This window comes from Ictidomys tridecemlineatus, chromosome Y, assembly GCF_052094955.1.
Source record: "Ictidomys tridecemlineatus isolate mIctTri1 chromosome Y, mIctTri1.hap1, whole genome shotgun sequence".
NCBI lineage: Eukaryota > Metazoa > Chordata > Mammalia > Rodentia > Sciuridae > Ictidomys > Ictidomys tridecemlineatus.
This window is the reverse complement of record NC_135494.1, coordinates 17,368,216-17,393,313: the sequence shown is the minus strand read 5'-3', so window position 1 is coordinate 17,393,313 and position 25,098 is coordinate 17,368,216. Positions and strand designations below refer to the sequence as shown.

The following is a 25,098-nucleotide window of genomic DNA, read 5'->3' as shown; positions in this document are numbered from 1 at the left end:
AGTCCACTGTGCCTACAAGCCAGAAAGGCTAGTGCGATGCAGCACCCCTTGCAGGTGAGAGCTCAGGTGGGCCTCCTGTGGTCTGCAGTCAGTGCCGAGGGCCAGGGGCTGCTGCAGACAGCAGCAGAGAGGGACACCGGGGAGCGGAGGTGTGGACCCACTCTGACCATGCTGGACAGCAGTGGGCTTGGCCGTCCCTCTGCAGTACGACTGTGCAGACGGGCCTGGAAGCTCCCCCTGGAGCCAGCCTTCCTGTGATCCTGGAAGTTGTTTGACCCTGGTTGGGTCAAGGGACCCTTCTCTGCAGCTGGCCTCTACCCCTTAGCAAAATGAGAGTTGGGGTTACTGTCGGTCAGCCCAGCGGCACCCCAGGGCAGCACTCACTTGGCCAACTGTGGCCCCTGCCTGGCCCTGGGTCCACACACAGCAGGCCCCCATGCCTCCTCTTCCTTGCCTATCTTTCCTGCTCAGACTGTAGCCCAGGCCACCACTCATGGGCACCATGATGAGTGACATGCATCCAGCCCCCTTCTTCCCTCCAAGCCGGAGCCAGAGATGGAGGCCACAGGCCGGGCTGGCCAGGCTGACCACCAGGAGAGACTGCACTTCTGCGGGGTCAGGGAGGGAGAGACCTAGCTCACCAGCTCCACTGTGTCCTCCACGCCTGGCTTTGATCAGAGCCCGGGACACTGTGGGGCCATGCTCAGGGAGCAGCAGACCCCCATCTTGTGGGGAAAGTCACCCTTGTGTTGCGCAGCCAGAGCCATGTGACATGTAGGTAGTCACCATTCTAGTCTGTGACTGCCCTGCCCATGTCCTGATTCTAGACTGAGCTACATGCACATGTGTGCACACACACACACACACATGCACACACACACACACACTCGTGCCTGCAGGAACATGGGATTTGCTATACATAGGAAGTAACAGCCCATGAGGGTCCAGCATACAGCAGGCTCTGGGACCAGGGCCCCCTCCTGAGAGGGGGCACCTTGGTGGGCGCAGAGAATCCACTATGCCCTGTAATCTGCCAACCCAGTGACAACGTCCAGACAGTGTGGGAGAGATGAGCCTTTGCTCTCACCTCCAGACAGACCTTGGGAGGTGAGAAGTAGCCCACCACCCTCAGGCCCTCAGCCCATGAGACCCGGGGAGCTGATCCGTCCCTGGAGGTTGGCCTGAGCCTGGGTCCACCTGCTGGAGCTGGCCTCCCCGAGCAGGCTGCCTCTGTCCTTGCTATAGCACCCCACCCCCTGGAGCCCTCTCTGGGCGCTCCCACCTGGGGGACTTCGGATGTCCCCCGGCTCTGGCAGCTCGTGAACTCTATAGAGCAAATCCCCTGTCCCCCATGTGCCTGTGGGCCATGCCCTGCCCTGGACCATGATGGTCTAGGAGAACCTAGTGCCCATCACTCAGGAGTAAGCCAGCATGGCCACAGGGGGACCCTCACTCCCAGGTGGACATCGATGCTGACGGCTGGCCCCAGGCGGGGAGGTTTAGCTGCGGATGGGACAGTGTGTGTGATGGCCTCCCGGCACAGCAGAGGAAGAGAGAAACCACACCTGAGGACAGAGACTGTTTCCTGGTCTCTCGATGGGAGCCGAGCCAGCCTGGGAGACGCGGGCACACCACTGCTGGCCTTGAGGACGCACTGGTGTCCTTGGGGGCTGCAGATCAGGTGGGAGGCGCGTCCCCTTTGGACCTCCAGAAGGCACTGGCCCTGCCAACGCTTTGGTCCTGGGACTTCCGCCCTCCAGAACTGTAAAGTAAGCCCCCGTGACTTCAAGTCCCTCAGCCTGTGGCAGCTTGTGACAGCAGCTGTGGCACATGCTATGGGGCCCTGCTGGCCACGTGGGGATTCTGGCCTTTGCTTAGAGAGAAACAGGAGTCATTTCAAATGCCTCGTGTGGAGAGGGATCCCACGAGGGCACCCTGCCTGTCCTGTGTGGCTGGGGCCCTAGACCAAGCCTTTGGTCAGTGGCCTGCACCCTGGGCTATTTTGGGGTGTGGGCTCCAGGGCTGGGAGGCAGAGCCACCAGGGCAGCCAGCTCAGGCTGAAGCTGTGGCCTGCCCACAGGCCTGGAGGTCAGTGGAGACAGTGGCCTTGGGCTGCAGGAAGCCCCTCCAGGTGACCTAAGCAGCCAGGCCCCCTCACCACGCCTGGCAGACACAAGACCCTGACCGCTCGTAGGCCCCCAGGGTGCAGCTCTTCAGGTGACAGGACCAGAGGCCTCAGAAGGAGCTGGGTGGCCCTGACCTCCTGTGTTTGTTCTCCTGTGACCCAGCCAGTGACAAGGGCCAAGCCAGGGCCATTGAAGGGATCAGAGCTGGCCCCGTGGGTCCAGCCCACTGGCATTGACCTTGCTGTCCCTCTACCCTCAGTTTCTGTTTCAATGGAGGGCAGTGAGGACATCACCATTGGGGGACTCTGTGGGGACTGGAGAGGCAACCAGGGGCCACTCCCAGACACAGGGCCTGTGACATCCAGAACCATCGGTGCCATTGGGCTCTGCAGCTGCTCCTGAGGACGAGGGAAGCCCAAGCAGCAAAGACGTGGTCAGAGGACAGGGGCCAGTCTCCAGCTGCCTCTTTGGACAGGGAGGTGGCAGACTCATGGCCCCCGGGTCCCTGGGTCACCCCTCCTTCCTCCAGGGTGGGGCTGCAGTGCGGGGAGTGGGGGGCCAGGGCTAGGGCTCTACATGCGGCCAGGAGGGGAAGCGGCCCCACGTCCTACGTCCCTGGGCTTCCTGGACAAGTGTCAGCTGCTGCCCTGCTTCTCCGAGGGTGGGGGCGCCTATGGAGAAACCAGCGAGCACCAGGCACACAGGAGGCTGCGCTTTTGCGGAGGTGGTGAATGGAGGAGCCTGGAAATGAAGTTCAGGTGGTGGCTCAGGTGCTCCATGCCCTGGAGGCCCTGCTGTGCCTTTGTCCAGACGCAGCCCATCCATCTGTGCAATTCCAGGCACAGGAACCGAGCGAGCCTGGGAAAAATTAGCATCTCATCCACACCAGGATCCCCGGGAGCAACGAGTCCCACTCCCTTGCACTTAAAAGGCCACATCTATCTAACAGCGAGGTATTTGTTTCTGTGGGACACGCCTCGTGCTTCTCCCAGCCCAGGTCCCTGCTGGCACCGGCAGCCCCAGATCCTACTCGACAAACAGTGGCTCTGCTTCCCAGCGCCTGAACCTGGGGGCCACTCGGAGCCCTTCTGCAGAGCGGACCAAGCTGTCAATCAGCTTAGCACAACCCCGACTCTGGTGGGATGGGAAGGGGTGGAGCAGGGGGGGAGGTGGACTCCCCGTCCAGGACCTTGGTGAAGGTCACTGGCGGGGACTCCAGGCAGGGGACAGGGACCAACAATAGACCTGAGGGGCCACTTGTAGCAATATGACTGTGGACAGCCCACTGACAGCGTCTTCCTCGGCACAGGGCACAATGCTACCCACACCCCATGAGCCACCGTGTGCAGACCCCAGTGCAGCTTGTGCCCAGGAAGGGAGGGGGCCTGGGGAGCTGCCCCTGCCAGGGTGGCTGCCAGGGTTTTAGTCCTAGTTCCCTCCCGACCTGCGGGAGAGATGGGGAGAGCACGTCCCGGCCAGGACGAGCCCAGAAAGGAGAGGGCCGACTGACCGCCCACACCCAGCCCTCCCTGGCTGAAGGACAATCATATGCATCAGGGAGACCCGTCAAGGCTGGAGCTCGTTTATTGAGGAAGCACACACAGCTGATATAAGGCCCAGGAGCCAATCAGGATAAAGGTCAGCAGGGTGGGGAGAGCTCACGTGTTCACCCATCCTACAGGCAGTGAGGGAGACGGAGCTGCCCACGAGGGCGGAAGGGTTCTGAGCCTATCCTAGAGGTGGTCCGATTTTTCGTCATAACCCACGATAACGCCTTCTGGCTGATCGCCAGGCGCCATCTGAGCCATGTATGGCCCCAGGACTGGGAAGTGAGCATCAGTCTGCAAGTCAGGTTTCCTCTTCTCCATCGTAGGTTTCTATTTCTCTGATGTGACGTGCCCTACAGGCAGCCAATACCTAGAGACAGTGAAGGCCTTTGGCGATGGCACCTGTCCCTGGCACCTGTTCTCTCCTCCCTGCCGCCAGGGGCTGGTGGCCTTCCTCTGCCATGCCCTGAGGCCAGCAGAGTGGAGTGGCCCTGCATGATGGGAGACCTCAGAAACCAGGAGCCCCTGGAGGCCTTTCCCAAGAGCCCACCCCCACCTGCTCTGCTGACTTACAGCCAAGGTTTACCTGTCCTGGGCGTACCAGGCCAGATACAGAAACAACCCTGTCCCACACAGGATCCTTAACCACAGCACAGGTGGCTCTGTCCTCGTCCCTCCCGGCATGTCCCTATGCGAGGTGCCCTGCCTGCGTCTCTGTGAGTGACGGGTTCTCTCCTCAGTCTTCTCCTTGTCAGTCTCACATCTGAGTAAACCAGACCGAGGCCAGCCCAGCGGCCGCCCTCCCTCCCACACGTCCACAGGCAGATGCTGGCAGGAAGACCTGCAAAGGGCACGGCTCTGCACAAGCTTCCTCCTGGGAGGCCGAGGGGCAGGGACAGAAGAGGCACCCTTCCCTGGTCCTCCTCCAGGGAACGTGGCACTCTCCCGCTGGACCACAGCGACCTGGCAAGGGCTGCTTTACACCCTCTGGCGGGTCCACCTGGCCTTTTTCCTTCCCCCTGTAGGAGGCTGATTCAAACACGGAGCCCCAGGCGAAGGGCTCACCAGGCTCATGCAGAACCAAACACTCCGAGTGGACGTGACATGGGCAAGGCTGGGCGAGCCACTTGGGGACATGGGGTTCCCGCAGAGGGAGAGCTCAGTCTCTGTCCTCAGTTAGAGTGAGAGGTGCCCCCAGGAGGAGGGTCACTAGGGGCCTTTGGCGTTGGCACCTGTCCCTGGCACCTGCTCTCGCCTCCCTGCCGCCAGGGGCTGGTGGCCTTCCTCTGCCATGCTCTCAGGCCAGCGGCGTGGAGTGGCCCTGCATGGTGGGAGACCTCAGAAACCAGGAGCCCCAAGTCAGCCTGTCTCCTGTGAGCTGCTCCCGTCAGGAGTCTTGGCCACAGTGGGGGAAAGCCAGCTGCCAGCCACCAGCCTGTCTGAGCCCCAGGACTCCAGGCTGTAGCCCAAGTCCTGCAGCCTGGGGCTTCCCTGTGACTGCCCCAGGTTTGAAACTGAAAGTCCCACAGCCTAAAGTCCCCTGAGGACTGGGCACACTAGAATGCCGGTCACTCTGCTGCAGGCCTTCCTGGAGAAGGGCTTCGGGTCACAAGGTGCAGGTGAGCAGAGGGCCTGTGTCCAGGAAGCCTATGCCCCTGTCCTGCAAGAAACCCAGAGCTCACTTCCCTCAGCCTCACTTCCCTCCCCCAGGCCAGTGTCTCAAGTCCCTCTGCTCCTCGGAGTACCATCCTGGCAGATGGGCCTGGACTCAGCACTGTCCCGGGTCCCAGGAGACAGACGGGGGCAGCTTGAACGCTCTCTGGGGCTCTCATGGCTGGTTTTCTCTTTATTAGTCGCAGACGTTTTTCTCTGCACTCCCTGAAGCAATTGTTGCTGATCTCCTCTGAGACCCTGAAGGCTTTTCCCTTTGACTCCCAGGTCAGAGAGCTTGGCCCTGACCAGGGCTGGTGGCTGCACACTGGTAGCTCCACATTGGCAGCGGAGGCTGGCTGGGGACACTGGGCCCCGCCTGGCCTGGCCTCCAGGTGGCCAGGCCTTGTTGCTGCATGGCTGGTGAGCAGCACAGGATTGACCTGGTCCTCAGCACACTCGCTCACGCCCCAGGTCATGACCCAGCTCCCACCAGTGAGCAAGTGCTGGCTGGCCTGTCCTGCGACCACTGACTCAGACCCAGGGAGACGGACGCCTGCCTGGGAGGACTGCCCTCCCGGGCACTTTGAAACCTCAGGCAGATGGCAAATAGGGTGTCAGCAGAGATTTCCATCAGGGGCCCTTCAAAGGGCACCCCAAGGCCCTGGAGAGGGGTTTCAGGGTCACAAGGTGCTGGTGAGCAGAGGGCCTGTGTCCAGGAAGCCCTGTCCCCTGGGGGTACCACGTCATCTCTCACTCTGACCCTGGCCTCTGGGAAAACCAGCACATTTCAGACATGCCCAGAGCCCACGCAGGTAGATCAAGAGAGGCTGGACATCCACAAGACCAACATTTGCTCCGATCTTTGGATGTATTTGTGTCTTCTCATATTGGCAGTTCTTTAAGAGTTTCACAGAGTCTCTTGTTTGTGCTTTCAATAGCCAAGCATTGAGTCTGTGGAGTCAGCAGTCCCACCTAAACCCACATGTTTTAACTCGTACAAGAGAGATTTTTAGTACCACCACCACCACCATTACCACCACCTCCATCACCACCACCATCACCATCATCACTATCACCATCACCATCATCACCATTACCACCACCACCAACACCAACATTATCACCACCACCACCACCAACATTACCACCACCACCACCACCACCATCATCAACATCACCATCACTATCACCATCACCATCATCACCACCACCATCATCACCACCACCAACATTACCACCACCACCACCACCTCCACCACCACCACCATCATCAACACCACCACCACCACCATCATCACCACCATCAACACCACCACCACCACCATCATCACCACCACCACCACCACCTCCACCACCACCACTACCACCACCACCACCTCCACCACCACCAACAACAACAACATTACCACCACCACCAACATTACCACCACCACCACCTCCACCACCACCACCACCACCAACATTACCACCACCACCACCTCCACCACCACCACCACCACCAACATTACCACCACCACCACCTGCACCACCACCACCACCACCAACATTACCACCACCACCACCTCCACCACCACCACCACCACCAACATTACCACCACCACCTCCACCACCACCACCACCACCAACATTACCACCACCACCACCTGCACCACCACCACCACCACCAACATTACCACCACCACCACCTCCACCACCACCACCACCACCAACATTACCACCACCACCACCTCCACCACCACCACCATCATCAACACCACCACCACCACCATCATCACCATCACCATGTTCACCACAACCCCATCATCATCTCCACCACATTCATCACCATCATCACCACCACATTCACCACCACCACCACCACCACCATCATCACCATCACCATCACCGTCATCACCATCACCATCATCACCACCATCACCATCACCATCATCACCACCACCATCACCACCACCACTATCATCATCACCATCACCATCACCACCATCACCATGTTCACCACAACCCCATCATCATCTCCACCACATTCATCACCATCATCACCACCACATTTACCACCACCACCACCACCATCATCACCATCACCATCACCGTCATCACCATCACCACCACCATCACCATTACCATCACTATCACCGTCATCACCATCACCACCACCACCACCACCACCACCACCACCATCACCACCACCATCACCACCACCACCATCACCACCAACATTACCACCACCACCACCATCAACACCACCACCACCACCACCACCATCACCGTCATCACCATCACCATGTCCACCACAACCCCATCATCATCTCCACCACATTCATCAGCATCATCACCATCACCATCATCACCACCACCACCACTACCATCACCATCACCACCATAATCACCACTATTACCATTACCACCATCATTACTACCATCACTCCCACCACCACCACCTTCACCACCACCACGTCTTCTTGGCCATCATAGTACACCACCTTATCAGCATTTGGCTCCATTTCCCACGGGCCCCCTGTGGGGTTAAGCTCTGGACACCACAGTGGGGACTGGCTTGCTATGTCCCTTCCAAATGCTCTGTTTCCCTCTGCCTTCCTCCTACCCTCTCAAATAAGCAAGTGCTCTGGGATAGGCCACTCAGGGCCTGCTCTGGGGACAGCCCAAGAGCCCCCCAGGTTGCCGTCAGGGTCGAGTGCGCTCGCTTAAGGAGAGCTTGGCCTACGGGAAGATCGGAAGACCTGGAGTGTCGTTGGTCTGGAGAAGTCAGGAGCCCCGCACTGGGTGACACTGCGGGATGTACGGGCCGTGAGCAGAGGGCTTGGGAAGCTCTCCGCACACCGCCTCTGGTCTGATTCCTGGTGGGTTTGTCATCTCCTCCCTTCCAACGAGTCTGTCTCGTGGATTCTGGACCCCAGCACCCCGGGGAGCTGGTGCAGTGCTAGGAAGAAGCGCTGACCCTTCTCAGCGGCCCCACCATCTGGGTTCTCCCCGCCCAGAGTCACCCAAGAGGCCTGTGGAGCATCTCTAGGCACAGCCCTGAGCCACCTGGAGCTTGCCCTCGGCCTCCCCGGCCCTTTCCTCCTCCTCGCTTCCAAATGGCATCATGGTGGCCACCCTGGGAGCCTGGGCAGCAAGCACATAGCCACACGCTCAGGGAACCTACCCTGCAGCAGCCACGCCACCTGCTGCGAGCTCACTGCCTCCCACGGAGCCCTCAGCCACAAAGGTGACAGGCTTCACAGTGAGTGGCACACGGGAGCACAGCCGCTCCCTCTGTGGGACTCCTGTGCCACGTGGGGATGCCCATCCCCCGGGTGTTCTGCTCACTGGAGACGGCGGGTCCGCTTGGTCTCCTGGGCAGCCAGTGTCCCTGGTTCAGCAGGTGGCAGATGGTGACGGCTCCTTTCCCTGCCCCCGCTCCCCTCACCGCTCACAGAGAGCAGAGTTTGGAGACTGGGGTGCAAAAAAACTGTTAGAGAGAGCAGAGGTTGGAACTGAGGTGCATAAAGACTGTTGCAGAGATCAGAGATTGGAGACTGGGGTGCAGAAGGATCCTTGGAAAGAGCAGATTTTGAAGACTGGCGTGCAGAAGGCCTGCTACAGAGAGCAGAGTTTGGAGACTGAGGTGCAGAAACACTGTTACAGAAACTAGAGGTTGGAAATTGGGGTGCAGAAGAAACGTGACAGAGACCAGAGTTTGGAGACTGCGGTATAGAAAAACTGTTACAGATCGCAGAGTTTGGAAACTGGGATGCAGAAGGACTGTTGATTTTCAAACATATAAAGACAGAGGAATTCTTTGCTAGCAAAACTGCTCTCCAAGAAATGATAAGGGCAGCCCTTGGGCAGGCAGGAGGAGGTAGTGGACGAAAACAAGGATCCAAGCACAGGAGTGAGGAGCAGTGGATACAGGGCAGATATTGGGGGTTTTCATAGCTTTAAAAAAAAATTAAATCATTAACAAAAACATACTGAGTTTAAGACAATAGAAGTAAAATGTACAACAGTAGCATACATCAAGGAGAAGATGACAGCAGTGTGGTGGTTATGCAATATGTGAAGGTATACAGCATCACTTGGATGCTGTATACCTAGACAGCACCATGTCAGAGATGTACACTAAAACTCTGAAATAACTCTGAAGTAACAGTGAAAAAAATTTTTTTGAATCACTGAATTTTTTTTTTAAGGGAAGAAAAACAGGAACAAAGAAGAGATGGGACAAAGAGTGAGAAAGAAAAAGAAAAGATGGCAAGATGGAACCTACTCATTTCAGTAATTGTACTAAATGTAAATGCGCCTACCACCCCAACTAAAAGGCAGAGACCATGAAATTGGATTAAAAGGTATCACCAGTTATAGACTTTTGACTACAACACACTTAAAATATGAAACACAAAAAGAAATAATGCTGTCACTAGGAAACCAAGAAGTGAAAGTGAACAGGCTGCTTCAAGCAGACAATGCACTTCAGAGTATAACCTACTGCCAAGTAGGCTGCTTCCCAGAAGTGAAAAGATCCCTGAAGGAGAGGAGAGGGTATATGATCTGGAGCACATAAGTACAAACAAAACAACTTCACAAGAAATGAGCAAAACCAACAGGGCAGTGGGAGAAATCAACACGTCCTTAGTCAGGGTCACTACATAACTAGCCAAATCAGGGAACAGACACTTGAAAACATTATCAACAGTCTGACTTTCATAAAATTTACACCTACTCATCTGTAACAGCAGAATACACATTCTTATCAAATGTTCTCTAAAAATTTTTCAAGTTAGATTACATACTAAACCATAAAAAAAGGCTCAATATGTTTAGGAGGAATTGAGTAGCTCTAGTATGTTCTGACTGTATTCAAATTCCCCAGAAACTAGTGCCAGAGAGCTATCTGAAAAATATGACTTACACAGCATCCAAATCCATGAAAACTAAGAGAGAATATGACCAGGCCATGGAAGATGTACACTGACACCTGCAAGTGCTACCAAGAGTCTACGATCACCTATGAATTGGAGAGAAAGACCCTGCTTACAATTGGGAAAACCATCGTGGTTAGTAGTATACTTCTTCTGACATTCATCTACAGAATCACATCAATGCCAATCAAAATCTCACAGGTTTCTTTGTACAAATCAACAAGCTGATTCTAAAATTCCTATAGAAATGTAATGAACTTAGATTAATCAAACAAAAAGAAAATGAAAGCAGAGGCCTATCTAATTTCAATGAGTTACATTAAAGTTAAGTCATCAAAATAGTGTGGCACTGACCTGAGACAAATACATGCACACAAACACACACACACACAATCTATTTTTTTTGTGTTTTGTTTTTCAGCACTAGGAATTAAACCCATGGCCTCATGTATGCTAGGCATATGCTGTACCACAGAGCCACCAAAACCTATTTTTGATAAATAGATGAAGGCAATCCAATGTAGAAAAAAATGGTCTTTTCATTTGAAACAAATGTGTTTTCCTAAAGGGAAAAAAAAACTGAAATCCATACATATCATGTACAATATTAAAAAAATTTTTTATGTAAACAAACCTATATGTAAAACCAACAATTTGAAAATTGCTAATACAGAAGAAAAATTCTGTAGATTTTTATAAATAAAATACAAATCAAAACAAGACAAAACTGAGTGATGCATGGTGACACACACCTGTAATCCCAGTGACTGGGGAAGCTGAGGCAGGAGGATCTCAAGTTTGAGGCCAGCCTCAGCAACCTAGTGAGACCCTCCGCAACTTAGCAAGACCTTATCTCAAAAAATAAAAAGGGCTGGGGATGCACCTCAGTGGTAAAGCAATCCTGGGTTCAATCCCCAGTACCAAAAACAAAACAAAGCACGAAAACAAACAAATGCAAAAACAACCGAAAAAACTGGACCTCATCAAAAACAAAAACTCTTTGAAAAGCAAAATAAGTATCTTACAAAGAACTTCTACCCAAAATATATAAAGAACTCTAACTCAATAAGAAAACAAGTAATCCAGAATGAAATAGAAGATTTGAACACACACACTTTACCAAGAAGATGTATAGATAAACCATGAAAAGGTGTCCAACATCATTAGTCATTAGGGAAATGGACGTTAAAGCCACAATGAGACACTGCTACACACCTGTCGGAAGGACTGAAAGTAAGACCTACCACACCAGATGCTGGTGAGGAGCAACTGGACCACCCAGTGCCAGTGTGAAGGAGACAGGTTACACCGCTGTGGACGAGAGGCAGGCAGTTTCCCAGGTCAAACACATAATCATAGTCATTGCACAATTAGATATTTGCACTAGAGAAAAGAAAGTATTTCTGTACAAGGACTTTATTTGTAATATAAAGCTGTTTTAGAGGCGTAGGCAAAAACTGGGAGAAATCTAATGTCCATCAACAGAGGAATGTATAAACAAATTGTATATCTACGCAACAGAAGACTACTCAGCAGCAAAAACAATCACTGTCTGTGCATGTGGTCCTAATGCAAAGTAAACATGCTGAGTGAAAGAAGCCAGACAGAAAAGAACACGTCATGTGGTTTCATTCCGCTAGAACCTTATACAATGTCAATCAATCTACAGAGACCGAAAACTGATCAGTAGGTGTCAGGGAGTATGAAAGAGAAAGAGGAGGGGAGGGATTACAACCCAGCAAGAGGAAATGTTTGGGGGTTCCCTGTCCCAGGTGTGGTGATGGCCCACATGGTGTGCATGTGTGTGAAAACTCAGCACAGCATCCAACCCAGGATGTGCTTTTAGAAGCAGAGCCATTAGTCAGAGGGTGTGCACCTCTCTCATCTGATGGACCCCACCAAATGCCCTTCCGAGGAGTCAGGGGGTATCCTTGCTCACTCTAGTGCCCTAAGCACAGATGACTCTGGCTGCAGCCCAAGGCAGCCCTGACTTGCTGGAAACAACATGCAGGGTGAGATGTGCTATGTGCCACAGGTGACAATTACCTACAGATTCACGTATGTGAAGTACATACATTATTTGGTCATTGCTGTCACTCCCCAGCTTAAAAAGGGAAACTGAGACTTGTGAGGTTATGTGGCAGGCCTGATCACTAGGCTGGTGAAGAAGGCCTGGCAGATGGCCTCAGGTTGACACTCTGGCTGCTGTACCGCAGGGTTTCCCATGATGACTCTATGGGCATGTGGCACAAACAGCCTCTGGGGCCATTCCAAGAAGGATCTTCTGCAGGGAGGCACTTCTCACTTTAGGAGAAGCTGAGAAGGACCCCTCAGGATGACATGCTAAAATTGGATAGTGTGCATTCTGAAGCTGCATAGGCAGAAGGCCTTGAGGGCTAAATGTCATTAAGCCACACTGGAAGCTACAGACATATCTGAATAGAATGGCTGGCCACACTCCATCCCAGCGAGCTGTCAGAGGGCAGACCCACATAAGACAAATTTGTTTGCTCATTTGAAAAGGGTGTGCTTTCTGTTGCAACCTACCTTTTCAGGCAAACTATTACCTCGAAGAGAGAGAGGGAGCAAAAAAGCAATAACGCATAACAAGTATAGTCACGTGCCATAGAGCCACTGGGATGGTCCTGTAAGATCACATTGCCTTGTGATGTCACAGCCTTCCAGTTCATATAAACGCAGCCTGATGTTCACTTCTTGATAAGAGAGCTAACGACACAGTTTTCAGAACACATTCAGTCACTAAGCGATACAGAACTGCACGCTTATGCACATTTGTTCAAAAGCTCAATGTGCTGCCCAGCTGGCCTCCTCCTTGTGGACCCTGGCCACCTGTTACATATAATAAGCTGTCTCCTACTGAGTTAAGACTAGAAACAAGACAGATGCCATCAAGAGCTGAGGTTTTTCAATGCAGGCTTAAGTGTGGAGCGCTGAAGGATGAGGGTGAAGTACTGATGAGGAGGTGCAGCTTCTGTGGTTTACTGCAATGGGAAAGAGTTGACCCAGGAGGCACAGTGCATTCCCTGGAGCCCCAGAGTAAGCACAAAAGTTAAACAGAGAAAAGAGTCCAGGGCATCGCAGTGAAATTTAGATGGAACGCCAAAAGTGGCCCAAATAACCGAGCAGAAAGCAGGAGGTGTGAGCAGACTCAGGCAACACAGAGGAAACAAATAATATACGGCAACGCTGACCACGAGTGCCAAGATGGGATTCCGAGATGGCCAGCTGCATGCAGTACACGCAGACCCAAGCAAAGAGAAACTGACCCAGCACAAGGACAGAACTGTCTATGTTGTGTGGACACCAGCGGTGTGGGCAGGCTGAGAAGGCCTGTATGCACCCACACCTGGTACCCCACTGTGCTTTCCAAGCACCCTCTGCAATAAGAAGACCCAGGCCTGCAAGGAAGGGGCAGCTCCTGCAGCTGGGCATTAGGAGCCTGGGTCCCTCAAGGTATCAATGTAAGGAAGAACAGCTCAGGAGACAAAAGAGGGGGATAAGAGCAGCAAACTACAGAGTAGACTGTGACATACTGGACTGTGACATAGGAAATCTGTATCCACCCATGCAGGAGACACGGCTGCTGTACATAAGGATTCCAAACAACATGCTCCCTGCCCCATGGCCCCAAAGCCTTGGCACCCTGCACAGGAGACCACAAGTACCACCTGCACCAGGTACCCTGATTTCCAGGGGGATTGGAGACCAAGGCAGGAGGATGGCAAATTTGAGGCCAGCATCAGCAACTTAGGAAGACCCTATCTCAAAATAAGAAATAATAAAAAGGGCTTGGGAAGTAGCTCAATGGTAGAGCACTTGTCCAGCATGTGCGAAGATTTGGGTACAGCCCCTAGTACTGTCAAAAACAAAAAGGAGGAAGAAAACAAGCACCTACCTTAGGAAGTTAAAGGGGGAAAAAATAAACCTAAAGCAAGCTGAAGGAAAACTATACTATAAAACAAATATCAATGAAATTGAAAATGGAAAAACAATAGAGGAAAAAAAATTAAAGAATCTGAAAACTAGTACTTTAAATAGACCAATCCAATTGTAAAGTCCCAACAAGGCTGAAAAAGAAAAAAGACACAAAGTCATGATATCAGAAATGAAAAAGGTTTCTAATGCAGACTGCAAAATAAGACATATGAATGCCCAACAGGTTTATGAGAAAATGCTCATTATCAATTGTCAGCAATCATCAGAGAAATGCAAATCAAAACCTCATAGAAGCATCATCTCACACCTGCTGGAATGGCTATTTTCAAAAGGACAAAAGATAACAACTGCTGGTAAAGATGAGGAGGAAAGGGAACCCGTATTCACTGTTGGTGGGAATATAAATGAGTATAGCCATTATGAACAAAGGTATGGAAATTCCTCAAAAAATTAAAAATAGAATTACCATATGATCCAGAAATCCCACTACTGGATCCATGCACAAAATAAAGGACATGAGTATGCCATAGAGATATCTGCACAACCGTATTTACTACAGGACTATTCATGTTGAGAAATGGAAAGAACTAAATTGGGGCAACCGCACTGGAAAGCAGTATAGAGATTCCTCAAAAAACCAGAAATGGAACCACTATTTGACCCAGCTCTCCCACTCCTTGGTATATATCTAAAGGATGTAAAATCAACATACTACAGTGACACAGCCACGTCAATGTTTATAGCAGCTCAGTTCACAATAACTAAACTATGGAATCAACCCACGTGTCCTTCAACAGATGAATTGGTTCAATCTGGTACAAAAAAAAAAATCTGAACCCAGGGCAGCAGGCCCTGGAAGTAGAACTGTGGTTACCAGGGGCTGGGGGATGAACGGGAGGTGCTGATCAAAGGATACACAGGCGTGGGAAGCTCAGGGACCTACTCTACACCATGGTGACCACAGCCAAGAACAACAAATGTATCAAACACACATAAAGACTGCTGAAAGGACAAATTTTAATTGTTCTTACCACACACATATACACACACAAAAAAAAAGTAAAAAAATCCTGCAATATTGTTTAGGAATAAAAAGGAATGAAAGATATCCAGATCAGTCAGAAAGATCAGTAAGAAAGAAAAGGAACTAGCCTGGTCCAGTGGTACATGACTGCAATCCCAGCAACTTGGGAGACTGAGGCAGGAGGATCACAAGTTTAAGGCCAACCTGGGCAATTTAATGAGACCCTGTCTCTAAATAAAAAATGAAAAGTAAGTCCAAGGATGTAGTTCAGTGGTAGAGCAAGTGCTTCACATACAAGAGGCCCTGGGTTCAATCCCCAGTTCCACTAAATAAATAAACAATCAGGACTGAGCATGTGGCTCAGGTGGTAAAGGACCTCTGGTTCCAATCCTTAATGAAAAAAAAGGTGGGGAAAAGGAGACGAACAACACTATAAATCACTTAGATCATAAAGACATACACCTAACAACAGAATAGCCATTCTTCTTAAGAGCATGTGGAATATTCTACAGAATAGATCACATATAAAACCTTGAAACAAGTCTTAAGTTAAACTTGTTAATGTAATGGAATTACTGCAATGAAATTAGAAATCAATCACAGAAGGAAAATAAAAAGCTCATAAATAGGTGGATATTAAACAACACTCTTAAACAACAATGGGTTAAAGATGAACTCACAAGGGAAATTAGAAAATACCTGGAGACCAAAACCAAGAAGGAAACTTACAGCTATAAATCCTAAATTTAAAAAGGAAGCTCTCAAGTCAATAATCTAACAGTATGGCTTTAAGAAACTAGAAAAAAGAAGAGCAAATTAGCTCAAATCCAGCAGAAAGAAAAAAACAATAATGATCAGAGCGGAGATGAGCAAGACCGAGGACAGAAATGCAATAGAGAAATACATAGACCCAATAGCCGATGATTTGAAAAGGTCAATAAATTGGCAAATCTTTCCCAGATTGACTAATAAAAAAGAGAGAAGATTCAAATTATGAAATTCAGAAATGAGGGAGGGGACATTACTACTGGTTTCATTGAAATCAAAAGGATTATAAGAGAATACATAAACACATATAAAAACAAATGTGATAACTGAGACACAAATGAAGTCCAAGAAATACAAACTACCAAAACTGACACAAGAAGAAATAGAAAATATCAACAAATCCATAAAAAATACAGAGATTATATCAGTAATCAAAAGAGGACCAGATTGCCTCACTGTTGAGTTCTACCAAACATCCAAAGAATTAACACTCATACTTCCCAAACTCTTCCAGAAAGCTCATGAGGAGGGAACCCTGCCTGATTTGTTCTGAGAACAGCATTATGCTCACACTGAAGTCAAAGATTAGCTAAAGAAAACTGAGATCAACAACCTTGATGAATACAGGCATGAAATCCTTAACCCCAACTCAGCAAACTGGAAGGGGTGCTACCAGGTGTGCACAGCTGTCTCAATATCTGGAAACCAGCCAGTGTAACACCCAACATTAATAGAATAAAAGTCTCCTCTAAGTGGAGGCAGAAAAAGCACTTGACTAAATCCATCTCCCCTTCACAAGAAACACACAAAACAAACAGGAACAGAGGGGCTTCCTCAACATGATAAAGGGCATTTTTTTCCAAAACCTCATAGCTGACATCAATCCCAACATTGAAAGACTGCAAGCTTTCCCCTAAGATCAGGAATAAGGCAAAACGGCCCATTTCTATTACTTCTATTCAACACAGCCGGAGCAATTAGGCAAGACGAAGAAATAAAAGGCATCCAGCACACAAGAGAATGTAAACTGTTGTATTCATAGATGCCATACAAACACCACACATAATCTGCAAAAAAAAAAAAAAAAGAAAGAAAGAAAGAAAGAAGAAAACCCGGTTAATCAAAGAATTTGGCAAAGCTGCAAGATCCAAAGTCAACATGCAAAATAAAAAAAAAAATCACTTGTATTTCCATACACTAGCCATGAACAATCTGAAAAGGAAATTAAGAAAATTCCATTTACAATGGCACCAAAAAGAACAAAATACTCAGGAATTAATTTATCCAATGTGATATTAGATCAGACCCTAAAAACTACAAACACTGCTAAAAGAAAACCCAAATAAATTTAAGACACTAGTGTTCAGGGATAGGAAAACTTATTGAGATGTCAGAAGCAGCAAAACAATGCAGAAAAGAGCAGTAAATCTGAAGATTCGTGCCATCTGATCCCAAAGCTTCCTGCAAAGTCACAGTGATCAAGAAGGGTGGACTTGTGCACACTGGCAATCAGGACGCTCAAGTACGTGATGCTGTGATGCTGTGTGGACGTCGCAAGCCTCAAGAGGTGACAGCAGAGGATTTGTCTCCCAGGACAGCAGGGCTGGGGAGCAGAGCAGTGGTGGGCAGAGCAAGAGGCACAAGGAATGAGCAAAAGGGAGAGCAAGGGCTTGGGAGGTGACGAAATTATTTTGTTCTCTGATTATGGGGTGATTAAAATTCACCATTAAAAAACAGTAACTTTACTACATAACGATTGAAAAAAATTAAGATGATCCTAGGACATGTCCTAAAACCTACTGTGTAGTGATCACATAATCTTGTACACACCTCTCAGAGCGTGACCATGGTGTGGGTGGAGTTGGGAGGAGAGTGATCACTGATGTTCTGCAGAAATGGATGCATGTAGTGATAGGAAAAGGTAGACTGAATTTGGCTTTTTTCATTCTTTCTTTATTTGGTACTGGTGATGAACCCTGGGGTGCTTTACTACTGAGCTACATCCCTAGCTCTTTTTAAGACAGGGCCTCAAACTTGCAATCCTCCTGCCTCGGCCTCCTGAGTCACTGGGATTACAGGTGTGCACCATCACACCCAGCTGCTTTTCTCATTGTTTTAGAGTTCAGAAGATGATATGTGTCTTAAGACCTGCTCTTTCACAGACAATTGCCACCACCCAACTCTCAATACTGCTGGTTAAACCACGCTTGAAAATGGATGTACTCCACTGTATGGAACCCAGGCCTCCATGAAGTGAGCATCTTTCTTAGAAACTGTCCTGGGATGGTGTAAGAAGGCAAGAATGCACATGTGGACTGTGGCCCACGGTGTGCACCAAATAAGCGGCAGCAGGCAACTTATTACAATTTTGCTACTGACAGCTACTACTAAAGTGAGTAGTTGTCACCATTTTCAGAAACAGAATGATCAGAATCCTGGAAGCAACCAGACTCCCGTAGTCAAATAAAGATAGGCTCTAGGGACAGAGCACCTAAGTCCAACATGCCAGCAGTTTGCCCATGAAGATGCCATGGTTCCTGAATAGCTGAGAGCACGAAGTCACTGAAGCTCAGAAGGGGTTAATGGACCACACAGTGGAGCAAACTATATGGCAACACAAAAGGTCTGAGAAAGCAGAGAAGGTGCTAATTTGTAACATAAGGAGGAGAAACAGCCTTCAATCATCTGCTTCACTTTTCAAATATATACAGAAATGGAAAAACAAAGCCTTGAGCTTTACGACAGTGACTTGAACGGGTTCATTAACGCGCACTCCCTCAAAATGCTGCAAAATCAAAAGTAAAGGCTTTCTCATTTTCCTCAGGCCTACTGCTGAAGACAAGAAAATAACAGAGACAACATCACAAAGCCTTAGAAGTCAGACAGCAGACAGTGAGTGGCAGTGACCCCAAAAAGCTGAGTCCCTGACCAGGAGAGGATGAGCTCAGAGGCTTTATGCCACCAAGCCTTAGGAAGTGTCCCCTGGGGTGGGGGGTGATGTCTAAAAGCAGGAAGAAGGGGGTTGGAGCTGGAGAAGGGGTGAAGGCCTTCATTTAAGGCAGCATTTTAGGAATATTAATGATTCATAGGCACTTGCAGATTAATACAAGAAGGTTGCTGCCCTCTTCACTCAGTTCCCTGGATGGTGTCCACCTCAGTGGGGCATCAGAGCTAGCTAGCAGAGCTGCCACTGCCTTCCTGACTTTTGCAGGTCACGGGCTCTCAGGCTCCTGCCCCCCAGCAAGATGCCAACAGGCTCACCTGGCTGTCTCTGGTAGACATGGGCACTCCTCCCCACCCTGGCCATCTCCTCTTCTGTCTCCTGGACGAGGCTGAGTGACCTGCCACCAAAAGCTCTCTAGCTGTTCAGTGGAATTCCCCAGGGAAACCACTGGGGCCTGCAGAGACCTTTCTTGGGAGCATTTTAATAATGGCTTCAGGTTTTTAATGTCCTAGAACTATTCAGATAATCTATTCATCTTTTGGTATATATTTGGTACATATCTTTTGGTATGTATTTCATATTTTGGTATATATATTTGGCATACTTCATATTTGGTAGTTGAAGGTTTTTGAAGAACTGATCTCTTGCTTCCAAGTGAATGAGTCTCTGAGCATGAAGCCGTCTGCCGTGCCCTGTGACACTACAGGATCCACAGCAGCAGCCCCTGCTTCAGCCCTGATACCGATGATGTGTGTCTTGTGGCTTCTTAATACTTGTCAGTTTTGCTAGCAGTTTATCAATTTTATGGATTTTTTTTAAAATGGCATTTTGTTCAGTGATTTTTTCTCCGTTCTATTTTTTTATCAATTTCATTTCTTTCTGCTCTTCATTATTTCTTTCTGCCTATTCTAAGCTGCTTCTGCTCTTCCCTCAGGTTCTCACAATTAGCACATAAATAAGAGTCTTCTTTTCTTCTCTAATGTGAATGTCTCTGAAAGTTTCCTTCTCAGTGCTGGTTTCACTGTATCTGACAGTTTTGTATTTTCATTATCACTCAGTTGTGTATATTTCTCTTGAGAATTCCTCTTTGACATGTGGAGGATTCAGAAGCACATTTGGAGATTTTGTGTCATTTCTGATTGTTTGAAGATTTTTCTGTTGTTTTTCTGTTATTGACCTCTACTTTGAGCTCAATGTAGCCAGAGAACATACTGTACATGAATATGATTCCTTTAATTTTGCTAAGGTTTATTCTGTGACCCAAGATAAAATCCACTGTGGTAAATGTGCCAAGTGGACTTTAAGAGAGAATGGATAGTGCTCTGCAAACACTGACCATACCTGTTAGCTGACAGTGACATTCAGTTCCAGATCTTTGCTGCTTTTCTGTTGGCCCCCCACCAACTGTGGACAGCAGTGCATGGGTGTTCTCTGTAAATGCTTGAGTGTCTGTTTCTCTCCTCAGTTCTATCTGCTTCTGCTTCCTGTGTTTTGAAGTTCTGTTGAATGGCGTGTATACACACGACAGGGCAGGTGCAGGGCTGCCATGGGCCCTGCTGATACCAACCTGACAAAGTGGGATGCCTGCAGAAAAAAGGCCTCCCATCCTAATGGCAGAGATGCCTGCTAGCATCAGACATGGTTCATGAGGGCAGTAAGGAGCCCCTTCACCTTTGTCTCTCCAGTGCCAGATGGGGATAGAAGCTCAGCTACCTGGTCAGCCTGACTCAACCAAGGTAGGACAATCCTAGTCAGGGACACAGCCTGCCCACCTACTCAGCCCTGCTACACTGCCAGGCAGGGGCACTTGTGAAGGCTGGGGTAGGAAGTAGACTCACTGGGCAGGGGCTCTGTGGGGCAGTGGGGTGGAGAACAATTCTTTTCCTGGCATCAGCCAAAGTCAGAAAGGCATATTCAAGGTTACCCGCTATCAGGTGGCACCCCTGTGGCTGGGGGAGTGAACGTCTTTGGAGACTTTGGTCTATGTCTATGGCTGGTTGTGCATTCAACCTTTTGAGGGTTCCATGTCCAGGACATACAGCTGGTATTCTGGGAACTCAGGGGACTACCACCTCACTGTCCCCAGTCCTGAGGTCCCCACTGGACTGCCTTCCTCTATCTTGCAAGGCATCCTCCACCAGCTGGCTGTGTGTGTCTAGGTCTGCAGGTGTGAGTTGGACCTGGGAAGAAAGGGGACTGCCGAGGAACTGAACTGGATGTTGAAGATTCTTGAAAACTGGCACCCCTCATCCTAGCTTCACCTCACGCCAGTGATGCCACATCTTTGCCGAGTACCACAGGCCCCTCCTCTTCAAAGAACAGTGATTCTGGGCTTGGGGATAAGTCCTCTGCTAAGGTACAGCAGGATGACCCCATCCCCCAGGTCAATGGGACATTAAAGTTCCACCATGATGCTGAGCTTCCAGCACCATCCCCCACCCAGCTCCCAGGAGCTGGTAACAGGCTGATATCTGCCAGGCCCAAGTCTCCAAAGATATGCCAGGCTGAGAAGAAACCAAAGAATAATAATTCTGAGGGCACCAAGTGAAAGACCCCAGCTGGGATCTCCTAGCAAAGCCACGGGGACAAATCCCAGGTTTCTAGCCAGGTGCTTGCAACGTCACTCCTAAATGTGCAGCCAGGGCTCCAGGGTACCAGTGGGTACTGCAGAGTACCACACTATCCTCCGACATCTCCAGCACCAGCAGGCAGGGCTCCCTCAGCCCCCAAAGCCTGGGGTTGCCCACGTGGACTGGGGCCTAGCCAGCACATCCGTGGGACCTGGCAGGCAGTAAGCGTGGCCGTGACGGAGAGGCTCCGGAGTGTGACTAACAGGCATTGGCACAGACACACGAGCCTCTGGAATCACTGAAAGTCTACCCAGTTGCTAAATCCACAGACAACATTTAGGATTTGCCAGATCTGCTATTTGACAGCAGAAAATAACGAATCCAGATTTGTTCCACTTGAAAGGGCCTCAGCTGTTGCTACTTAAATCTGTACTGACACTTCCGTTTTCTGTGCTGAGATGATGTGGTGTGAGGGATGTGTGTCACTTACACAAAACAAGTAAGTATGTCTACTCTCTTGTGTGTAGCAAATGTAACCTAGGTGAATGCACACACATATGAACTCCTAGTACCCAGGTTGGCAGTGCTGTCCCCCTCGTTCCCCCACCAGCTCTCCTGTGACCAGCTGGCCGACTGTGGTCACGGGGAAAGGCTGGCTGACAGCAGCAGGGCCCTCGTGTCCACTGTCTTTCTCTGAACCAACCACTTCAAAAACCACTCCTCAGAAACTTTCAGAGGACTGAAGGAAAAGCACTTCAACCTCAGAAGTGAGAATCAAAAGGAGAAACAGACCCTTGTTCAAAGGGGGTCATCTAAGTCTCCCCTCTCTTCTGCGGCTGCAGGGAAACAATGATGAGCCCTCTGGCCTTGACAGCACTGGTGTCTCCCCCAGGGGAGCTGGGGCAGATGCTTCTGGTGTCTAGAGACACTGCTCGTTCAGCTGGCCCCAGCCCCTCTGTCACTACTTCCCAGCCAGAGGGCTGCCTGATGTTGTCTGAAGAAAACTCACTACAACAATATGCTCCTCGTTCAGGACAAAAGTGAGCTACAAATATGGCTATCTCAAGAACACCAAGCCTACCTGTGATGCTATGGGACACTTGAGGCACAACCCATGTGCCTGCCCTGAGCCTGGATGGCTGGGGTCGTGGGAGGAAAGTGAGAAGGTACAGGGGTGCCATTGCAGGGTTGGGCAGAGGCAGGGAGCGCCAGAGATGCTAGCCCACCCAGTAGAAGAAACAGACCTTAAGAGAGAGACAGGTCTGTGGAAGGAGAGGCTGACCCGGGCCAAGCAGGACTCCCCCACCTGCACAGGAATCTGTCCCTGAGAAGCCAGAGGAGCCACCTGGGCTCTGTGAGTCCTGTCTCCCTGGCTGAGTGCACTACGCAGAGCCCCTGCTCACCTGGGGTTGCCTGTCACACATGACCCAAGTGTGGAGCAGCCACCCAGATGCAGGTACCTGTGTGACAGCCATCTCCACCCTCAGCTGCTCCTTGGCTGGAAGTCAGAAGTGCTGCTGCAGAACTGTGGTGCAAAACTCCACCAAAGCCTCTCGACACATGCCGACCAGCTCCCAGCGGCCATCCACGAAGCTGCTTCTTTCCACAGCTGCGTTTTCCAAGTGAGACAATGGGGACAAGAAGCTTTGATCGTTGAGCAAAAGATGTCAACAATAAAGCTCTTTCTTGAAGTTTAAAAAATAAACCCAAAGCGTTCCAGCCCACACAAGCCCCACCCATGCCTGGCCATGCTCCTGTCAGCCGCAGCATGAGAGCTGTGGGCAGCCAGAGTCCTGGCAGAAGACAGGATGCCAGTCTGTGACAGGAGAGCTGAGTAACACAGTGCTGGCCCATGTTGACAGCCTCAGGCCCTTGGGGCAGACTGTCCTCTGCCCCCTTGGCTAACACCCTGAGGCGCACCTGCCAACACCCAAATCCAATCCTTTCACTGCATCACCTGATAACAGGATTCCCAGGGACACGGGGTGGAAGGGGGGGGACAACCACAGGACATACCTGTCTTGCATGGCATTAAGGACTCTGTCAGGTGAGGGGCCAACTATGCTGATTCCTGAGCACTTGGTGCCTCCTCCATGAGAGCTGACCTGGGGCCTCCATCAGCCCAGCACTCTCTGGATGCCTCCTCCACGGCCAGCTCCTGGCCCTTGTTCCTCTCATGGCAGACACCAGCTGAGCTCTCCTGCCTTTGTGGCCCTTGGCGGCATGCACTCCTAAGCTGCTAGCCATCTTTTGGGGCCTCCCAGTTTCATTCAAATGCCTCTTGCATTGAACACCCCCCCACACACACACACCACCACCACCACTCACACCTCTGTGTTATGAGCTCTTCACCACAGATAGGGCTGCTCCATGAGCTGAGGGGTATATGTATAGGAGATATGCTCGGCCCTCCTCTGGCTGGGAACAGTCACTTCAGCTTGGAAGGGTGTCCGACAGAAGATGCTGCCTGGCACTCAGCTGGGGAGAGCTGCCCACCCTGGAGGCCAGTGGTGCTGGCTGCTGCAAATTCAATCATGTTGCTCTTCTACTTTCAAACACATAATGGCTTCCCATTGTTCAGAGAATAAAGACCAAACCCTCACTGGGGCCCAGGCCTGGCCTCCAGCTCCCCTGCCATCCTATGGTTAACCCATGGCCACACACAAACGTATTTCCCAGGGGAGCCCCCTGCCCCCAGACACCTGCTCTCACAGCACCACCACATTCCTCTCCATCCATAATTACAGAGCCAGGATTGCCTGTGAATAATGTCCCCCCAAGTCCCCATTAAACCACAAAACTGATGAAGACGGAGAGTGTGCGTCTTGCTCACCACTCCATCATCCTCAGTGCTGAGCCCTGACGGTGCCCACGGCGCACACGCGGTGTCTACCGAGTGAATGATGGAACGAGCGCAAAACAAACAGCCTGGGATCTGGCAGGTCTCCAAAGTGCTATTTATAAGGCCTCCGTCCATATATTAGAAATGCTTCAGAAATGAGGGAGGAAACCTCAAACCTGGAAGGGACCATAACTGTTTTTGGCTCAACACTTCTGGGCCTGGTTGGACCAGAGGCAGCGCACATATCTTCTTGCTTTTACTCAACAACCCTGCAAAGCTGGGGTCATCCATACACTACCCACGAGAAAACGGAACCCACAGGGGAGAAACAGCTGAGGCCACTTTAGCCCTGGGTACCAGGGTTTGTCCCAGTCTGCTGGGCCTTGGCTGCACAACCCAGGGAGGGCCATTAAAACTCCAGCACCAGTGGCCTCATCAAGGGCCACCTGGTATTCACTGGGGCTGTCCTGGTTCCCAGGTCTGTTCTCATTTCACTCACCAGAAACAGCTCCCTGGGTGAGAAGCCCTGGATGCCAGACACTTGGTCCATGGCATACACTTAGGGCAGAAGGGAGGCTCCCCAGGCACGGCCACTCAGCCACACTCACTCTGCATCCACAGTTGCTGTCTCTCATGAGAGATGCCAGAACTGGAAACTTGCCACTTCGACTAGAAACTGAATGGTAGGGCTGAAGTGTGCATCAGGGGACAGTCAGGAGGGGCTGCTCAGCACCCCACCCACACATCT

At 50.5% G+C, this 25,098-nt stretch overlaps 1 protein-coding gene across 1 annotated transcript in view; it reads right to left on the bottom strand.

The window, feature by feature from the left end:
- Positions 1-8,545: 8,545 nt before the first annotated feature.
- LOC144371882 (mitotic spindle assembly checkpoint protein MAD1-like) overlaps positions 8,546-25,098 on the bottom strand; it is a 238,895-nt gene continuing 222,342 nt past the window's right edge. The window contains 2 exon segments of the mRNA XM_078035192.1: positions 8,546-8,795; positions 22,969-23,152. Of these exon segments, the coding sequence (XP_077891318.1) occupies positions 8,650-8,795; positions 22,969-23,152 (330 nt within the window). The 3' untranslated portion in view covers positions 8,546-8,649.